General features: G+C 44.0%; 1 protein-coding gene across 1 annotated transcript in view; it reads right to left on the bottom strand.

Moving 5' to 3' along the window:
• Positions 1-14,523, bottom strand: part of DENND1A (DENN domain containing 1A) — a 246,138-nt gene that overhangs the window by 136,998 nt on the left and 94,617 nt on the right. Inside the window, 1 exon segment of the mRNA XM_087704573.1 lies at positions 12,638-12,757. Within this exon segment, the coding sequence (XP_087560699.1) occupies positions 12,638-12,757 (120 nt within the window).

The following is a 14,523-nucleotide window of genomic DNA, read 5'->3' as shown; positions in this document are numbered from 1 at the left end:
CCTATTGCCTATGGGCCGCGGAGCCCTATTAAAACCGCCTTCCCGAGGAAACGGGGACCACTCGTTTTCCCAGAGCCTGGGAAAAAAGGGGGCTCTGCTCCCCCGGCCTTTTGAGTTGGACCCTTGCACTGGCTGGGTGCAACAAAGGAATGCTGTGGATGGTTTTGGCTGAAATCCACATCCACCCTTCAAGAGGTCGCAGGTCAGGCCGACTCTCATTGATTCCCGGCAGAGTACGGAGCTGATTCAGAAAGTTTTTTCCCTCCTCTAATCCCTCGAGATATTCCTGATTCCTTCCACGTGTTTCTGCTTTTAAAGAAATATTTTTAAAAAACAAAAAGGGATGGAGTTTGTCCTAGGAGGGGGAGGCCTCTCTTCTCTCTCTGCTCAATTATCAAAGATAATTCCTAAGATCAGAGGACAAAAGGCAAGGATTGGGGAAGAGGATCGGCAAAGATGCTGCCAAATACCTTCAGATGACCAGGAAAAAAGCTAGCTTCAAGCCTTTAAGCTGTCTCCTCCGTAACTTTAGGTAAAGGTCCCCCTCGCACATATCTGCTAGTCGTTCCCGACTCTAGGGGGCGGTGCTCATCCCCATTTCAAAGCCAGAAAGCCAGCACTGTCCGAAGATGTCTCTGTGGTCATGTGACTGGCATGATTCAACGCTGAAGACGCATGGAGTGCTGTTCCCTTCCCACCAAAGGTGGTTCCTATTTCTTGCATTTTTCACGTGCTTTCAAACTGCTAGGTTGGCAGAAGCTGGGACAAGTCACGGGAGCTCAAGCCCATTACGCAGCGCTAGGGATTCGAACGGCTGAACCGCCGACCTTTCCGATCGACAAGCTCAGCGTCTTAGCCACCGAGTCCCTTCCTTAACTTCGGCTGATCTCAAAACTCTTAAGCAGTGGCGGTCTTTGTTATGGTTGGAGCGGTTCTACCACAAAACCGTGGACGACAAAATCGCGGTCGACGAAAGCGCGTATGTGACATCATCACAGCGCGACGAAAAAGATCGAAAAAGATCGAAAAATGTAAAAATAAAGCTAAAACCTTCCCCTAACCCCCCCAAACCTAACCCTAAACCTAACCCTAAACCTAACCCTTAACCTAACCCTAAACCTAACCCTTAACATAATGAAAAACCTAACGCTAACCCTTAACCTAACGCTAAACGTAACGCTAACGCTGTAACCCTAACCCTAACCCTTAACCTAACCCTAACCCTAACCCTTAACCTAACCCTAACCCTAACCCTTAACCTAACCCTTACATTTATGTGAATCGGCTTGCTGTAATTTAAATTTTATTTCAATTTTTCGATGTTTTTCGTCGCATTGTGATGACGTCACATACGCGATTTCGTCGACCGCGCTTTTGTGGAACGCGCTTTTGACGGGTCGCGGGTTGGAGCAAGAGACAAGCCAAAAAAATTCCCAGGGCTGAGAAATGGGGAAAATTCCCAGGAAAACATCCCGAAAAAGGATTCCAGTCACCAAGAAACTAGTACTCATACTTGGGAAAAAGGGCAAAAAAAAAAAAAAAAAGACTGTGAAAGCAAACCTATGGTATGCATGCTCTGTTTGTGAGCATGAGAGCCCAGCTCAGCTCCACCACGCATGTGTACCCCTCTCCTGCCGGCCAGCTGATTTTGGGGTCTCCGCCACGCATGCAGCGCCCTCCACCTGCAGCCTGTTTTTGCTCCCAGGAGGCTGCGGGGAGGCTTACCAGGTCAAAAATGGGGTGCAGAAAGGCACATGCATGCACGGAGAGCACGGGGAGTTCTCATGTGCAAGCGCAGGGGGCAGAGTGCACAGGGGGTATTGCGCACGCATTGCATTATGGGTATTGTGCTGTCACGCAGGCTTTTGGCACGTGACGAGACACAGGTTAGCTATCACTCAACTAAGATGATTGATTCTTGCCTACAGACAAGAATATATGAAGAACGTTTGATGAAGGACGTTTAAACAATGATAATCAAATAAAAATGGAGATATAAGGGTAACGTGTAAATATCTGAGTTAAAATACTATGGCAGAAGATATAAGATTGTTTTGTTATTGCAAAGATACAGGTTGATAGATGGATGAATATAACTTAAAACTAGTTAAACTTAGTGAAATTTAGTGATAATATAGTTAAAGAAATAATTGATAATGATAATAATGTATACAATGTGTAGTGTTATGATAAGTAATAATTGGATATGAATATTGAATGGTACCCATGAAAGGAAGATTATAAATCCTTTTGGATTATATACAAAGGTTAATAAAAAAGAATTAAGTTAGATACAGTTAAGTTTTGATTATTAGGGGGGAAATGTTATGATGCAGGATATAGTCAAATAAAGGAGGGATAATAATGACAACATGTATGTATGTATGTATGTATGCATGCATGCATGCATGCATGCATGTATGTATGTGTACAATATAAGGAAACTAGATGAAAATTTCCAACAGTGATTTGGAAAGGAGGATTAGAAAAGATTGTTATTAAATATTATGGATGTTTAGCTAGGACAGGACATAAGGATTCAATGTTATTGGAGGATTTTAGAAATATTAAATGAAAGGCCAGTATGTGGTTATGTATTAAATCTTGGTATATTTTATGATGAAGGATGTTGAAATAATTATAGTCAAATAAAAATGGAGGTACAAGGGTAACATGTATAAATATTTGAGTTAAAATACTTGAGTTAATATGAATTATGCTTGATGACTGTGGAAGAGATGCACGAAAACCTTTTGTAACCAACTGATGCACTTCCTACAGTATGTAAAGAAGGAAGATTTTATGTGTTGTGTTTGTTTTGAAAATAAAAAATAAATTCTATTTAAAAAGAAAAAGAATATATGAAGAACGGTTGCGAGGATTGGGTCTGGCCAGTGTAGAGACAAGGAGGACCCAGGGGTTTACGACCGGTTCAGTGGGTGTGACTAGATGGGGCGGGCGGGGCATGTGACTGAGTGTGCGTGGCCAACTTGTCGTCACTCCCGCAGGCTCAGTCACATCACCCACCTTCACCAAGCCATGCACAGCGAAAGAGTGGCGGAAGGTTTTGACACTTGCTAACTACCCAGTAAGAAAAAAAAGTTTTTGTCCTCCCTGGCCCCCAGGAATACTCTGCAAGCTTCAGCAAGGCGGGGGGGGGAGGGAAAAATGCCCCCGTTTTTGCGAAAAATGGGCGGAAAACAGCCTGTTTGTTTGCAAAAACGAGGGCATTTTGCCTCCCCCACCCCCCTGCCCTGCTGAAGCCTGCAGAGAGTTTCTGGAGGCTGTGGGAAGGCAGAAACACCTCTGTTTTTGCAAAGAACGCCCCATTTCTGGGACTGGCATGCACACACCATTAAAAAAGGGGGGGAAATGTCATTTTTTTCAATGAAGATTGTTCTGCGCATGTACAGAAAATAAAGTTGGCGGTGCCCAGGATAGAAGTGGTATGGTGACGTGTCCGCCAGAATTACTACCTATTTGGCCAAACCACTTCTTCCCAGGGGTGACCTGATAGTATTTGAGGGGCTGCCACAAAGGAGAGGGAGTCAAGCTATTTTCCAAAGCACCAGAAAGCAGGACAAGAAATAACAGATGGAAACTAACCAAGGAGGGAAGGAACCCAGAATGAAGGAGGGTGAGGATAATTAACCAGTGGAACAGCTTGCCACCAGAAGTGGTGGGTGCTCCATCACTGGAGGTTTTTAAGAAGAGTCTAGACAATCACTTATCTGAAATGATATAGGCTCTCCTGCTTGAGCAGGGGGTTGGAATAGAAGACCTCCAAGGTCCCTTCCAACTTCCTTCCTTCCTTCCTTCCTTCCTTCCTTCCTTCCTTCCTTCCTTCCTTCCTTCCTTCCTTCCTGGCTGAAATGATATAGGCTCTCCTGCTTGAGCAGGGGATTGGACTAGAAGACCTCAAAGGTCCGTTCCAATTTTCTTCCTTCCTTCTTTCCTTCCTTCCTGGCTGAAATGATATAGGCTCTCCTGCTTGAGCAGGGGGTTGGACTAGAAGGCCTCCAAGGTCCCTTCCAGCTCTGTTCGGATCGAATAGATGTGTAGACATCAGGGATTGAGTTTGACTCAAAACTCTACGCATGAATCATCATCCGCAAGGATGTGGCCATAAGCCAAGCATCCAACATGCTTAAGTCACGACAGCTTTATTGACCCAGAGATATGCACGGGGCCTTAAGTGCAACGGCCCATCTTCCTTAGCCACGGAGTTCAGGGCAAAGATAGAAGTGATTCACACTGAGAATAAATGAGCGGAGCACTGATAAGGCTTGGTATCTTCCCTCTTGAGAAATTACAGCTGCAGAGGCTCCTCAGGAGCCCGGATGAGGGGTGCATTTCTCCTCGGAGAGGGCTACCCGACATCTTTTCCCAGCCCACCTCGGCATTTCACTTAATCTGTTCCCCCCCACGCAGTTGGTGTTGAGGTGTGTTTGGAATCTGTTTTGTAGGGCGCTGGACGATGATAAGGAGCAAGAAAGAAGCATGGACTTGTGGAGAAGGAAAACACCCATGTATAATTCGAGATGCATTTGTTTGGAGGGGGGAGGAGGAAGAGGAGGAGGAGAACAGTGGGGTCCTTGATGCAGTGAAAAACGCTTGTTTTTGCCCCCCCCCCCCAGCAGCACTCTACAAGCCTCCGAAAGACAATGCGTGCCCTCTTTTTTGGCAAAAAACGGACCCGTTTTCGTGAAAAATGGGCCATTCTTTGCTCGTTTTTGCTCCCCCCAGCCCCCAGGAGCACTTTGCAAGCCTCTTAAACTCTCTGCATGCCCCGTTTTTCACAATAAATGAGGCGTGCAGAGTTTTTGCGAGGTCTGCAGAGTGCAAAAATGGGGTTTTTCAACCAAACAATTTCAACCAAACTTGGCACGCTGATGACTTACTCTCTGGAGAAAAATACTGTGGGGATAAGACACCCCTAACACCTCTCCGGGGGGGGGGGGGTGTTCTGTTAAGATGCAGCCTGTTGTGCCTTAAAATGGCTTCTACTGTACTGCCGTAAAATGGCTTCCACTGTGCAGCACAGTGGAGTTGCCATGGTAACGGCTTCAAAGTACTCCACAAGGGGGCTCCCCCTCTGGTAAGGGGGAAAATCCAACATTAGAAATTATGTTTGGTCCAGACATTTTCCCCCCTATAAATAAATACACAGGCAACACCGGGCTATGGGCTTGTCTATCTATACATTAAATTACTGTATTGTATTTTATTCCAATTTCATTTTAAATCTTATTTTATTCCAATTCCGTTTTAAATTGTTTTTAATGAGATTTTAATAATTGTCTGTGGCTGGAACTCTGCACTTTTGATATAGGCCAAGGTCTAATCCATAAAGTCAAGTAAGCTCACAAGTCCCTTTTTTTTCAGTGCCGTCGTAACTTCAAACGAACAGTCGTAAGTCAAGGACGGCCTGTGTGTAGTGTTTAAACCCGGCCTTGGTTTTCCTGCAGGGATTAAGCAAGCCCTATATTTATACCCTCCGATATTTATTCCGATGCATTTACTCCCTTTAATTGATTTTAACACACGTTATTGTATGTTTCTTTTTCCCTTCAAGTCAGCATCAATATTTAAAAGCTGCACCCGGGCCGGCCTTTTTGGCTTTGCGTCTCACAACACCGCAGAGTGTTGTGTGTTTTTTGCAAACACGATCCTTCCAGGGAGAATAATCAAAAACAAAACGGGCGTAGTTTGAAGTTCCTTTGCAAAGAAATCTCTTTTTTTCCCCCTGTGTTTTCTCTCTCTTCTTCTTCCGATCGCTATCAATGCCCCACTGTTGTTTGTAAGAAGAAGGGGGGGAGGAAGGGTGGAAATACTTTATCCAAAGATAAAATAAAATCAGAGGTAGTTTTTATTTGAGGGAAGGGGCGGGCTGGGGGGGCTGGCTGGCTTCATTATAGAGACCGCAAGAGGCATTGAAGGGAGACGAGGCTTCGGATAGGAAGGTTTGGGGCAGATTTTCTAAGTCCGTGAATGAAAACAGACGCAGCTGGGGTTTTTTTTTCCTAAGAAGGCTCAGGGACAAATCTTCCCTATAGCACACAAAAGCTGGAAGGATGGTCGGACAGACTTAGAGATAGATAGATAGATAGATAGATAGATAGATAGATAGATAGATAGATAGATAGATAGATAGATAGATAGATAGATAGATAGACAGACAGACAGACAGACAGACAGACAGACAGACAGACAGACAGACAGACAGACACGTAGATAGATACGTAGATAGATAGATAGATAGATAGATAGATAGATAGATAGATAGATAGATAGATAGATAGATAGATACATAGATAGATACATAAATAAATGTATATAGATACGTAGATAGATAGATACGTAGATATAGATAGATAGGTAGGTAGGTAGGTAGGTAGGTAGGTAGGTAGGTAGGTAGATAGATAGATAGATAGATAGATAGATAGATAGATAGATAGATAGATAGATAGATAGATAGATAGATAGATAGATAGATAGATAGGTGGGTAGGTGGGTAGGTGGGTAGGTGGGTAGGTGGGTAGGTGGGTAGGTGGGTAGGTGGGTAGATAGGTAGGTAGGTAGGTAGGTAGGTAGGTAGGTAGGTAGATAGATAGATAGATAGATAGATAGATAGATAGATAGATAGATAGATAGATAGATAGATAGATACGTAAATAAACGTATATAGATACGTATATAGATAGATACGTAGATATAGATAGATAGATAGATAGATAGATAGATAGATAGATAGATAGATAGATAGATAGATAGATAGATAGATAGATAGATAGATAGATGGGTAGGTGGGTAGATAGGTAGGTAGATAGGTAGGTAGGTAGGTAGGTAGGTAGGTAGGTAGGTAGGTAGGTAGATAGATAGATAGATAGATAGATAGATAGATAGATAGATAGATAGATAGATAGATAGATAGATAGATAGATAGATAGATAGATGATAGATAGATACGTAGATAGATACATAAATAAATGTATATAGATACGTAGATAGATAGATAGATAGATAGATAGATAGATAGATAGATAGATAGATAGATAGATAGATAGATAGATACGTACGTAGATACGTAGATACGTAGATAAATATATACGTAGATAGATGATAGATAGATGATAGATAGATGATAGATAGATGATAGATAGATAGATAGATAGATAGATAGATAGATAGATAGATAGATAGATAGATAGATAGCAATAGACCTCAGACTTATATACCGCTTCATAGTGTTTCACAGCTCTCTCTAAGAGATTTACAGAGTCAGCCGCTTGACCCCCAACAATTTGGGTCCTCATTTTACCAACCTTGGAAGGATGGAAGGCCGAGTCAACCTTGAGACTGGTGAGAATCGAACTGCTGGCAGTAAGCAGAGTTAGCTTGCAGTACTGCATTTTAATCCCTGTGCTACCATGACTCTTAGATAGAGTAGATACTGTAGATTAGATAGAGAGACGGAGAGAGAGGGAGAGAGAGAGGGAGGGAGGGAGAGAGAGAGCGAGCCATAGACCTATATATCGCTTCACAGTGCTTTTACAGCCCTTTCTGAGTGGTTTACAGAGTCAACCTCTTGGCCCCCAACAATCTGGGTCCTCATTTTACCCACCTTGGAAGATTAGATTAGATTAGATTGCTTTTATTTATAGGCCGCCCTTTTCCCTGAGGGGACTCAGGGCGGCTTACAACCTATAGGGAGGGGATACACGTAATGACATCTACAGACAATACATAATTAAAAATAGAAGCAACATTCATTCATCATTCGGGTGGGGACGGATCCCAATCTTTAACCCCAGGCCTGGCGGGATAGCCAGATCTTAAGGGCTGTGCGGAAGGTCTGGAGGGTGGTGAGGGTACGAATCTCCACGGGGAGGTCGTTCCAAAGGGTCGGAGCTACTACTGAAAAGGCTCTCCTCCGCGTAGTTGCCAGTCGGCACTGGCTGGCAGATGGAACTCGGAGGAGGCCTAATCTGTGTGATCTAATCGGTCGTGAGGAGGTAATTGGCAGGAGGCGGTCTCTCAAGTACCCAGATCCACTACCATGAAGGGCTTTATGGGTGGTAAGTAGCACCTTGAAGCGCACCCGGAGATCAACAGGTAGCCAGCGCAGCTCGCGGAGGATAGGTGTTATGTGGGCGAATCGAGGAGCACCCACAATCACTCGCGCGGCCGCATTCTGGACTAGCTGAAGTCGCCGGATGCTCTTCAAGGGCAGCCCCATGTAGAGCACGTTGCAGTATTCCAGCCTAGAGGAAGGACGGAAGGCTGAGTCAACCTTGAGCCAGTCAGGATCGAACTGCTGGCAGTTGGCAGAGTTAGCCTGCAATACTGCATTCTAACCATGAAAGAGGGAGGGAGGAAGGAAGGGAGGGAGGGAGGGAGGGAAGGAAGGAAGGAAGGAAGCTAGGAAGGAAGGAAGGAAGGAAGGAAGGAAGGAAGGAAGGAAGGAAGGAAGGAAGGAAGGAAAGCAGCTACAGCACTTAGGCATTTACTACTTCATAGTGATTTACAGTCCCCTCCAAGCGGTTTACAGAGTCAGCATATTACACACACCCCCCCCAACAATCTGGGTCCTCATTTTACTGACCTCGGAAGGATGGAAGTAAACTTTGAGCCTGGTGAGATTTGAACTGCTAAATTGTAGGCAGCCGGCAGGCAGCAGAAGTAGCCTGCAATACTACATTCTAACCACTGTGCCACCACGATAGATGATAGATAGATAGATAGATAGATAGATAGATAGATAGATAGATAGATAGATAGATAGATAGATAGATAGATGATAAACAGGCAGACATAGAGAGAGAGACAGGCAGGCAGGCAGGCAGGCAGGCAGACAGACAGACAGACAGACAGACAGCAATAGTCCTTAGACTTATATCCCGCTTCACGGTACTTTTGCAGCCCTCTCTAAGCAGTTTACAGAGTCGGCCTGTTGCCCGCAACAAGCTGGGTCCTCATTTTACCCACCTCGGAAGGACGGAAGGCTGAGTCAGCCTTAAGCCTGGTGAGATTCGAACTGCCAAATTGCAGGCAGCCAGCGGTCAGCAGAAGTAGCCTGCAGTACTGCCCTCTGACCACTGCACCACCATGTCAATTTTACTTCTATGGACTGTGTGTTAGAGTGGGGAAGCCAATAGCAAATATAGGTAATCCTCGCAAATTGAGCCCAACATTTCTGTCGTTAAGAGAGACATTGGCTTGGTGAGTTTTGATCCATTCTTCCACCTTTCTTGCCACCATTGTTAAGCGGAATCACTGTGCTTGTAAAATCAGGAAACACGGTTGTGAAGGGAATCAGGCTTCCCCATTGATTTTGGCCATCAGGAGGTCGCAAAAGAGAGTCCATGTGACTCCTACGATACTGCAACCGTCATAAATAGGAAACACCTGAATTTTGGTCACTGACTGTGGGGATGCTGAAATGGTTGTACGTATGAAAAATGGCAGTAAGTCACATTTTTCAGTCCCGTTGTGACTTCGGAAATGTATATTCCAGTTATCGTATTTTTTCTGGCATTATGCCTAACAAAAATAGTTCTGGCTTATTATTTCTTTTGGGAATCATAAACAATAAATATAACAAGGCGGTGATTTACCTAACAATACATATTATTATGGTAGCAAGAATGGTCTTTGCCCCAAACTGGGAAAACAGGGAAATTCCACAAGAAGGAGAAGTAATTAGGAAAATTCTGACTTGTGCTGAAATGGATAAATTGATGTGGGAATTGAAGAACAAAGACGAATCAGAATATTAGGAGAGGAACAATGGAGGACAAGGAGCTGACTCAGGAAGCAAAGCACACGTGGATGTTGAATAGCAATAGCAATAGCAGACTTATATACCGCTTCATAGGGCTTTCAGCCCTTTCTAAGCGGTTTACAGAGTCAGCATATTGCTCCCACAGTCTGGGTCCTCGTTTCACCCACCTCGGAAGGATGGAAGGCTGAGTCAACCTTGAGCCGGTGAGATTAGAACCGCTGAACTGCAGATAATAGTCAGCTGAAGCGGCCTGCAGTACTGCACCCTAACCACTGCGCCATCTCGGCTCTTGCCAAGGTGAATGGCCCCTCCCTGGCTGGGGAATAAATAGAAGGAAAAGGGAGTGGTGGTCGTAGGAGACAACAGTTCGTATTTCTCTGAGGCAAATTTTATCAATGGTTGGAATAAAAAAGGGAAGACCCAAAATAAGCAATGACTAAGATTTATAGAATGGAGATTAGAATTATGTATGAAACTATAACAGTGAAAATGTAAAAACAAAGCAACATGGTTGGAATTGCGATGTTTTTATATTTGTAAATACTAAATAGACCAAATGTAAATCAGCATGGGGTTATCATGTATAACTTTATATTCTAGTGTGTACAGCAAAGACTTTGCCAGGGTGGTAAAACTGTGTCCAATGTTTTAATTTGTATTCAATAAAAAACTTTATAAAAAAAATAGTTCTGCTTAAAATCTACATGCCACCTTAAAAAAAAAAATTCTCACCACGTGCGCATTTTCGCCCAATTTATGTGCCTGGTTTCTGATTACATTTCCAGGACATGTTTTTAAAGATTTTTGCTAGTCTTTCTTAGCACTGGAAAATTCTTTCTTAGCACTGGAAAATTCTGCTCAAGTTTGTGGTCGTAAAGCAAGGACTTCCCGTAGGAAAGGGAGGCTTATTCCCAAATTTCAAGTGCTGGCAGAAAAAAAAAGCTATGAGCATTAAGAACGCATGAAATTCCCGGTATTCCAATTGTGGTCGTAAGTCATGGAGCAGCTGAACTCTTATAAAGTTTTCCTGTATCAAAATGCCCAGGATAAGTCATAGTTTCGGGACACGGTGGTGTAGTGGCTCAGTGGCTAAGACGCTGAGCTTGTCGATCGGAAAGGTCGGCAGTTCGAATCCCTAGCGCCGCATAATGGAGTGAGCTCCTGTTACTTGTCCCAGCTTCTGCCAACCTAGCAGTTCGAAAGCACATAAAAAATGCAAGTAGAAAAATAGGGCGTTGAGTCATGCCGGCCACATGACCACGGAGGCGTCTTCGGACAGCGCTGGCTCTTCGGCTTTGAAACGGAGATGAGCAGCGCCCCCTAGAGTCGGGAACGACTAGCACAGATGTGCGAGGGAAACCTTGACCTTTACCTTAAGTTGTAGTTTTCATGGGCAGAGAAGTGAACTCCATATTCAGCCCTGGATTTCGGAGAGCCAAGAGCTCCGATGTTTCCAAAGCAAATTGCCTGTGGACCATTAATGCATTAATGTGGTGGAAATCACCCGAAGAGCATTTTAAGGAACACGGCGGGTTATTAGTAAGAGAGATTTCATACGGTGACTCTCCAAACCTTGAGCCAGGCGTCTCCTTAGTGCTCTCCGATGCCCTCTGCTGCTCGTAAGAAAGTCATCTATGCTCAAAATAAACAGGGCATACAAAGAGTTTCGAGACTCGTTAGAAATGGCCCTTGAAGGAAAAAGGAACGTTAATTTGAAGAAGACGATGGTGTCACAAAAATTAAAATTGTGGTCATCGAGGCTCTGCCAAGAAGCAAGAGCCCTGGAACATGGCATTCAGTTTTGATCACCACAGTATAAAAAAAAAAGATGTGGAGATTCTGGAAAGAGAGCAGAGAAGAACAATAAAGAGGATTAGGGGACTGGAGGCTAAAACATACGAAGAACGGTTGCAGGAACTGGGTAAGTCTAGTTTGATGAAAAGAAGGACTAGGGGTGACATGATAGCAATGTTCCCATATCTCAGGGGCTGCCCCAAAGAAGAGGGAGTCAAGCTATTCTCCAAAGCACCTGAAGGCAGGACAAGAAGCAATGGGTGAAAACTAATCAAGGAGGGAAGCAATTTAGAACTAAGGAGGAATTTCCTGACAATGAGAACTATGAATCAGTGGAACAATTTGCCTCCAGAAGTTATGAATGCTCCAACACTGGAAGTTTTTAAGAAGAGATTGGATAACCCTTTGTCTGAAATGGTGTAGGGTCTCCTGCCTGAGCAGGGGGGGGGTTGGACTAGAGGATCTCCAAGGTCCCTTCCAACTCTGTTATTCTGTTAGGACACCATGATGGTTAGGAAGCCAAGAGAGATAAATTCTGCGAGAAAGTTTCTAGTACGACATTAAGTCTTCAGTGATTTCTAAAGGCAAAGATAGACCAAGGGCTGTCTTGACAGATGGGACATGTTCCTCCAGGTTTATGCTCCATCATTGGAGGTCTTCAAGAAAAGTCTGGACAGCCGTTTGTCCAGGATGCAACAAGATCTCCTACCCTGATCAGGGGGTTGGATTAGAAGACCTCCAAGGCCCCTTCCAGCCCTATGATTCCATATCCTGGGCAGGGGGTTGGACTAGAAGACCTCCAAGGTTCCTTCAAACCATGGGATTCTAGGTCACCAAAGCAGAACATCAACATGGCTTCCTAGAGCAGAGATCTCCAACCTTTGCAACATTAAGACTTATGGACTTCAACTCCCAGAATTCCCCAGCCAGCCAGCACGGTATCCAACCTGCAGCATGGCTGGCTGAGGAATTCTGGGAGTTGAAGTCCATAAGTCTTAAAGTTGCCACAGTTGGGGACCCCTGTCCTAGAGGGAGGGGGAAGAGCAAACTCTGGCTTACCTTAAGATGCAGAAGCAGGTCTTGGCGCCCGAGGACAGACGGCAGAAGCCGAACCTCTGTTTGCTGTCGATATCCGTGAGGACAAATGTGAAGTTCTGGCCCACCTGGCCCACCGTGAGGCTGGAAGTGGAAAGAAAGAAGGTGTCAATGAATAGGCTGCTGCCTTCAACCTTGGCGACTTGAAGACTTGTGGGCTTCAATTCCCAGAATCTCCCAATCTGAAGACCTGGGGGACTTCAGCTTTCAGAATTCCCCAGGTTGGGGAATTCAAGGTCTCTTGAGTTGATCTTGATCTCCAAGGTCCCTTCCAGCTCTCTTCCTGTTCCTGTTCCTGTTCCTGTTCCTATTCTATTCTATTCTTTCTATATTATCCTATATTCTATTCTATCCCAATTTCTCTTCTCTTCCCTTTCTCCCTTCTTCTCCTTCCTTCCCTTCTAATTCATTCTAATTCTAATTCTATTCCTTCCTTCCAATTCTAATTCTAATTCTTTCCAATTCCAATTCTAATTCTATTCTATTCTATTCCTATTCTATTCTGTTCTATTCTATCCGTTATTCTATTCTATCCTAGCCCAATTTCTCTTCCCTTTTTCCCTTCTTCTCCTTCCTTCCCTTCAATTCTAATTCTTATTCTATTCTATTCCAATTTCTTTTCTCTTCCCTTCCTCCCTTCCCTTCTAATTCTTTCTCATTCTAATTCTATTCCTTCCTTCCCTTCTAATTTTAATTCTTTCTAATTCTAATTCTATTTTAATCCTATTCTAATCTAATTCTATTCTATTTTATTCCTATTCTATTCTTTTCTGTTCTATTCTATCCCTTATTCTATTCTATTCTATCCTGATTTCTCTCCTCTTCTATCCCGGTTTCTCTTCTCTTCCCTTTTCCCTTCTTCTCCTTCCTTCCCTTCAATTCTAATTCTAATTCTTATTCTATTCTATTCCAATTTCTCTTCCCTTCCCTTCCTCCCTTCCCTTCTAATTCTAATTCTATTCCTTCCTTCCCTTCTAATTCTAATTCTTTCTAATTCTAATTTTATTCTATTCTATTCTAATTCTATTCTATTTTATTCCTATTCTATTTTAGTCTATTCTGAATCCTATCCTTAAAAAAATTTTTTTAAAAACCAAGGCAATAGAAGTTTTTGGCTCAATTTCCTCTCTTGCAATATTCTCAAATCACCGCGTGGTCCTCTCCTCCCTCGCGAAGGGGGGGGGAGAATTATTATCTCCGGTGTGCAGCAATCGCGGAGTGAATAGCAGAGAAAGCTATGGCTGGATAATAGAAGCCGTGTACGTACGCAAGGGCCCTGTAATTAGTAAAGGATACAACTCCTAGCAGCTTGGTGCCTCTTTCCTAAATAACAGTTTGTTTTATTCCCTGGGAGGAGCCGATTACTTGCAGCCGGCATTTCCTGAGTGCCCGTGCAGAGGGGAAAATGCATAATGTGTGTTTTAATGTATTTGGCGGCTCTGCCGGGTTTTCCCATAAATGCTGCCTCCCCCCAGCATGGGAAAATTACAGCCCCGAGTTACCCCTGGGGGGGGGGGGTGGTAGAGACCCTGACTTTGTGCCCTATAGAAGAGCAGAGGGGGATTCGAAAGACTATGCACCCAAGGGGAGCAAGTTGCTAGAGAAAGAACTGAATGCCGACCACACAAAGCCTTCAGGTAGGGTTTTTCCCCACAATAGACAACCCTTGTGCACTTGTCATCCTCATCACAACTCTTGGACGTCCTACCAAAAGAGACCCCAGAGTGACCCCGAGAAAACCCATCCAACTCAAGCTTCTAAGACCAAGAAGCCCCCTTTTTTTCGCCATGATGTTCTTTTAAGGAGGAACACCTTTCGCAAGTTCTTCAGATGTTCTACTCCACACTGGA

This window comes from Thamnophis sirtalis, unplaced genomic scaffold (genome assembly GCF_051295495.1).
Source record: "Thamnophis sirtalis isolate CommonGarterSnake01/CBP01778 unplaced genomic scaffold, rThaSir2_p1.2 scaffold_2, whole genome shotgun sequence".
Lineage (NCBI taxonomy): Eukaryota > Metazoa > Chordata > Lepidosauria > Squamata > Natricidae > Thamnophis > Thamnophis sirtalis.
The sequence above is the reverse complement of the archived record's forward strand: the minus strand, read 5'-3'. Positions and strand labels throughout refer to the sequence as shown.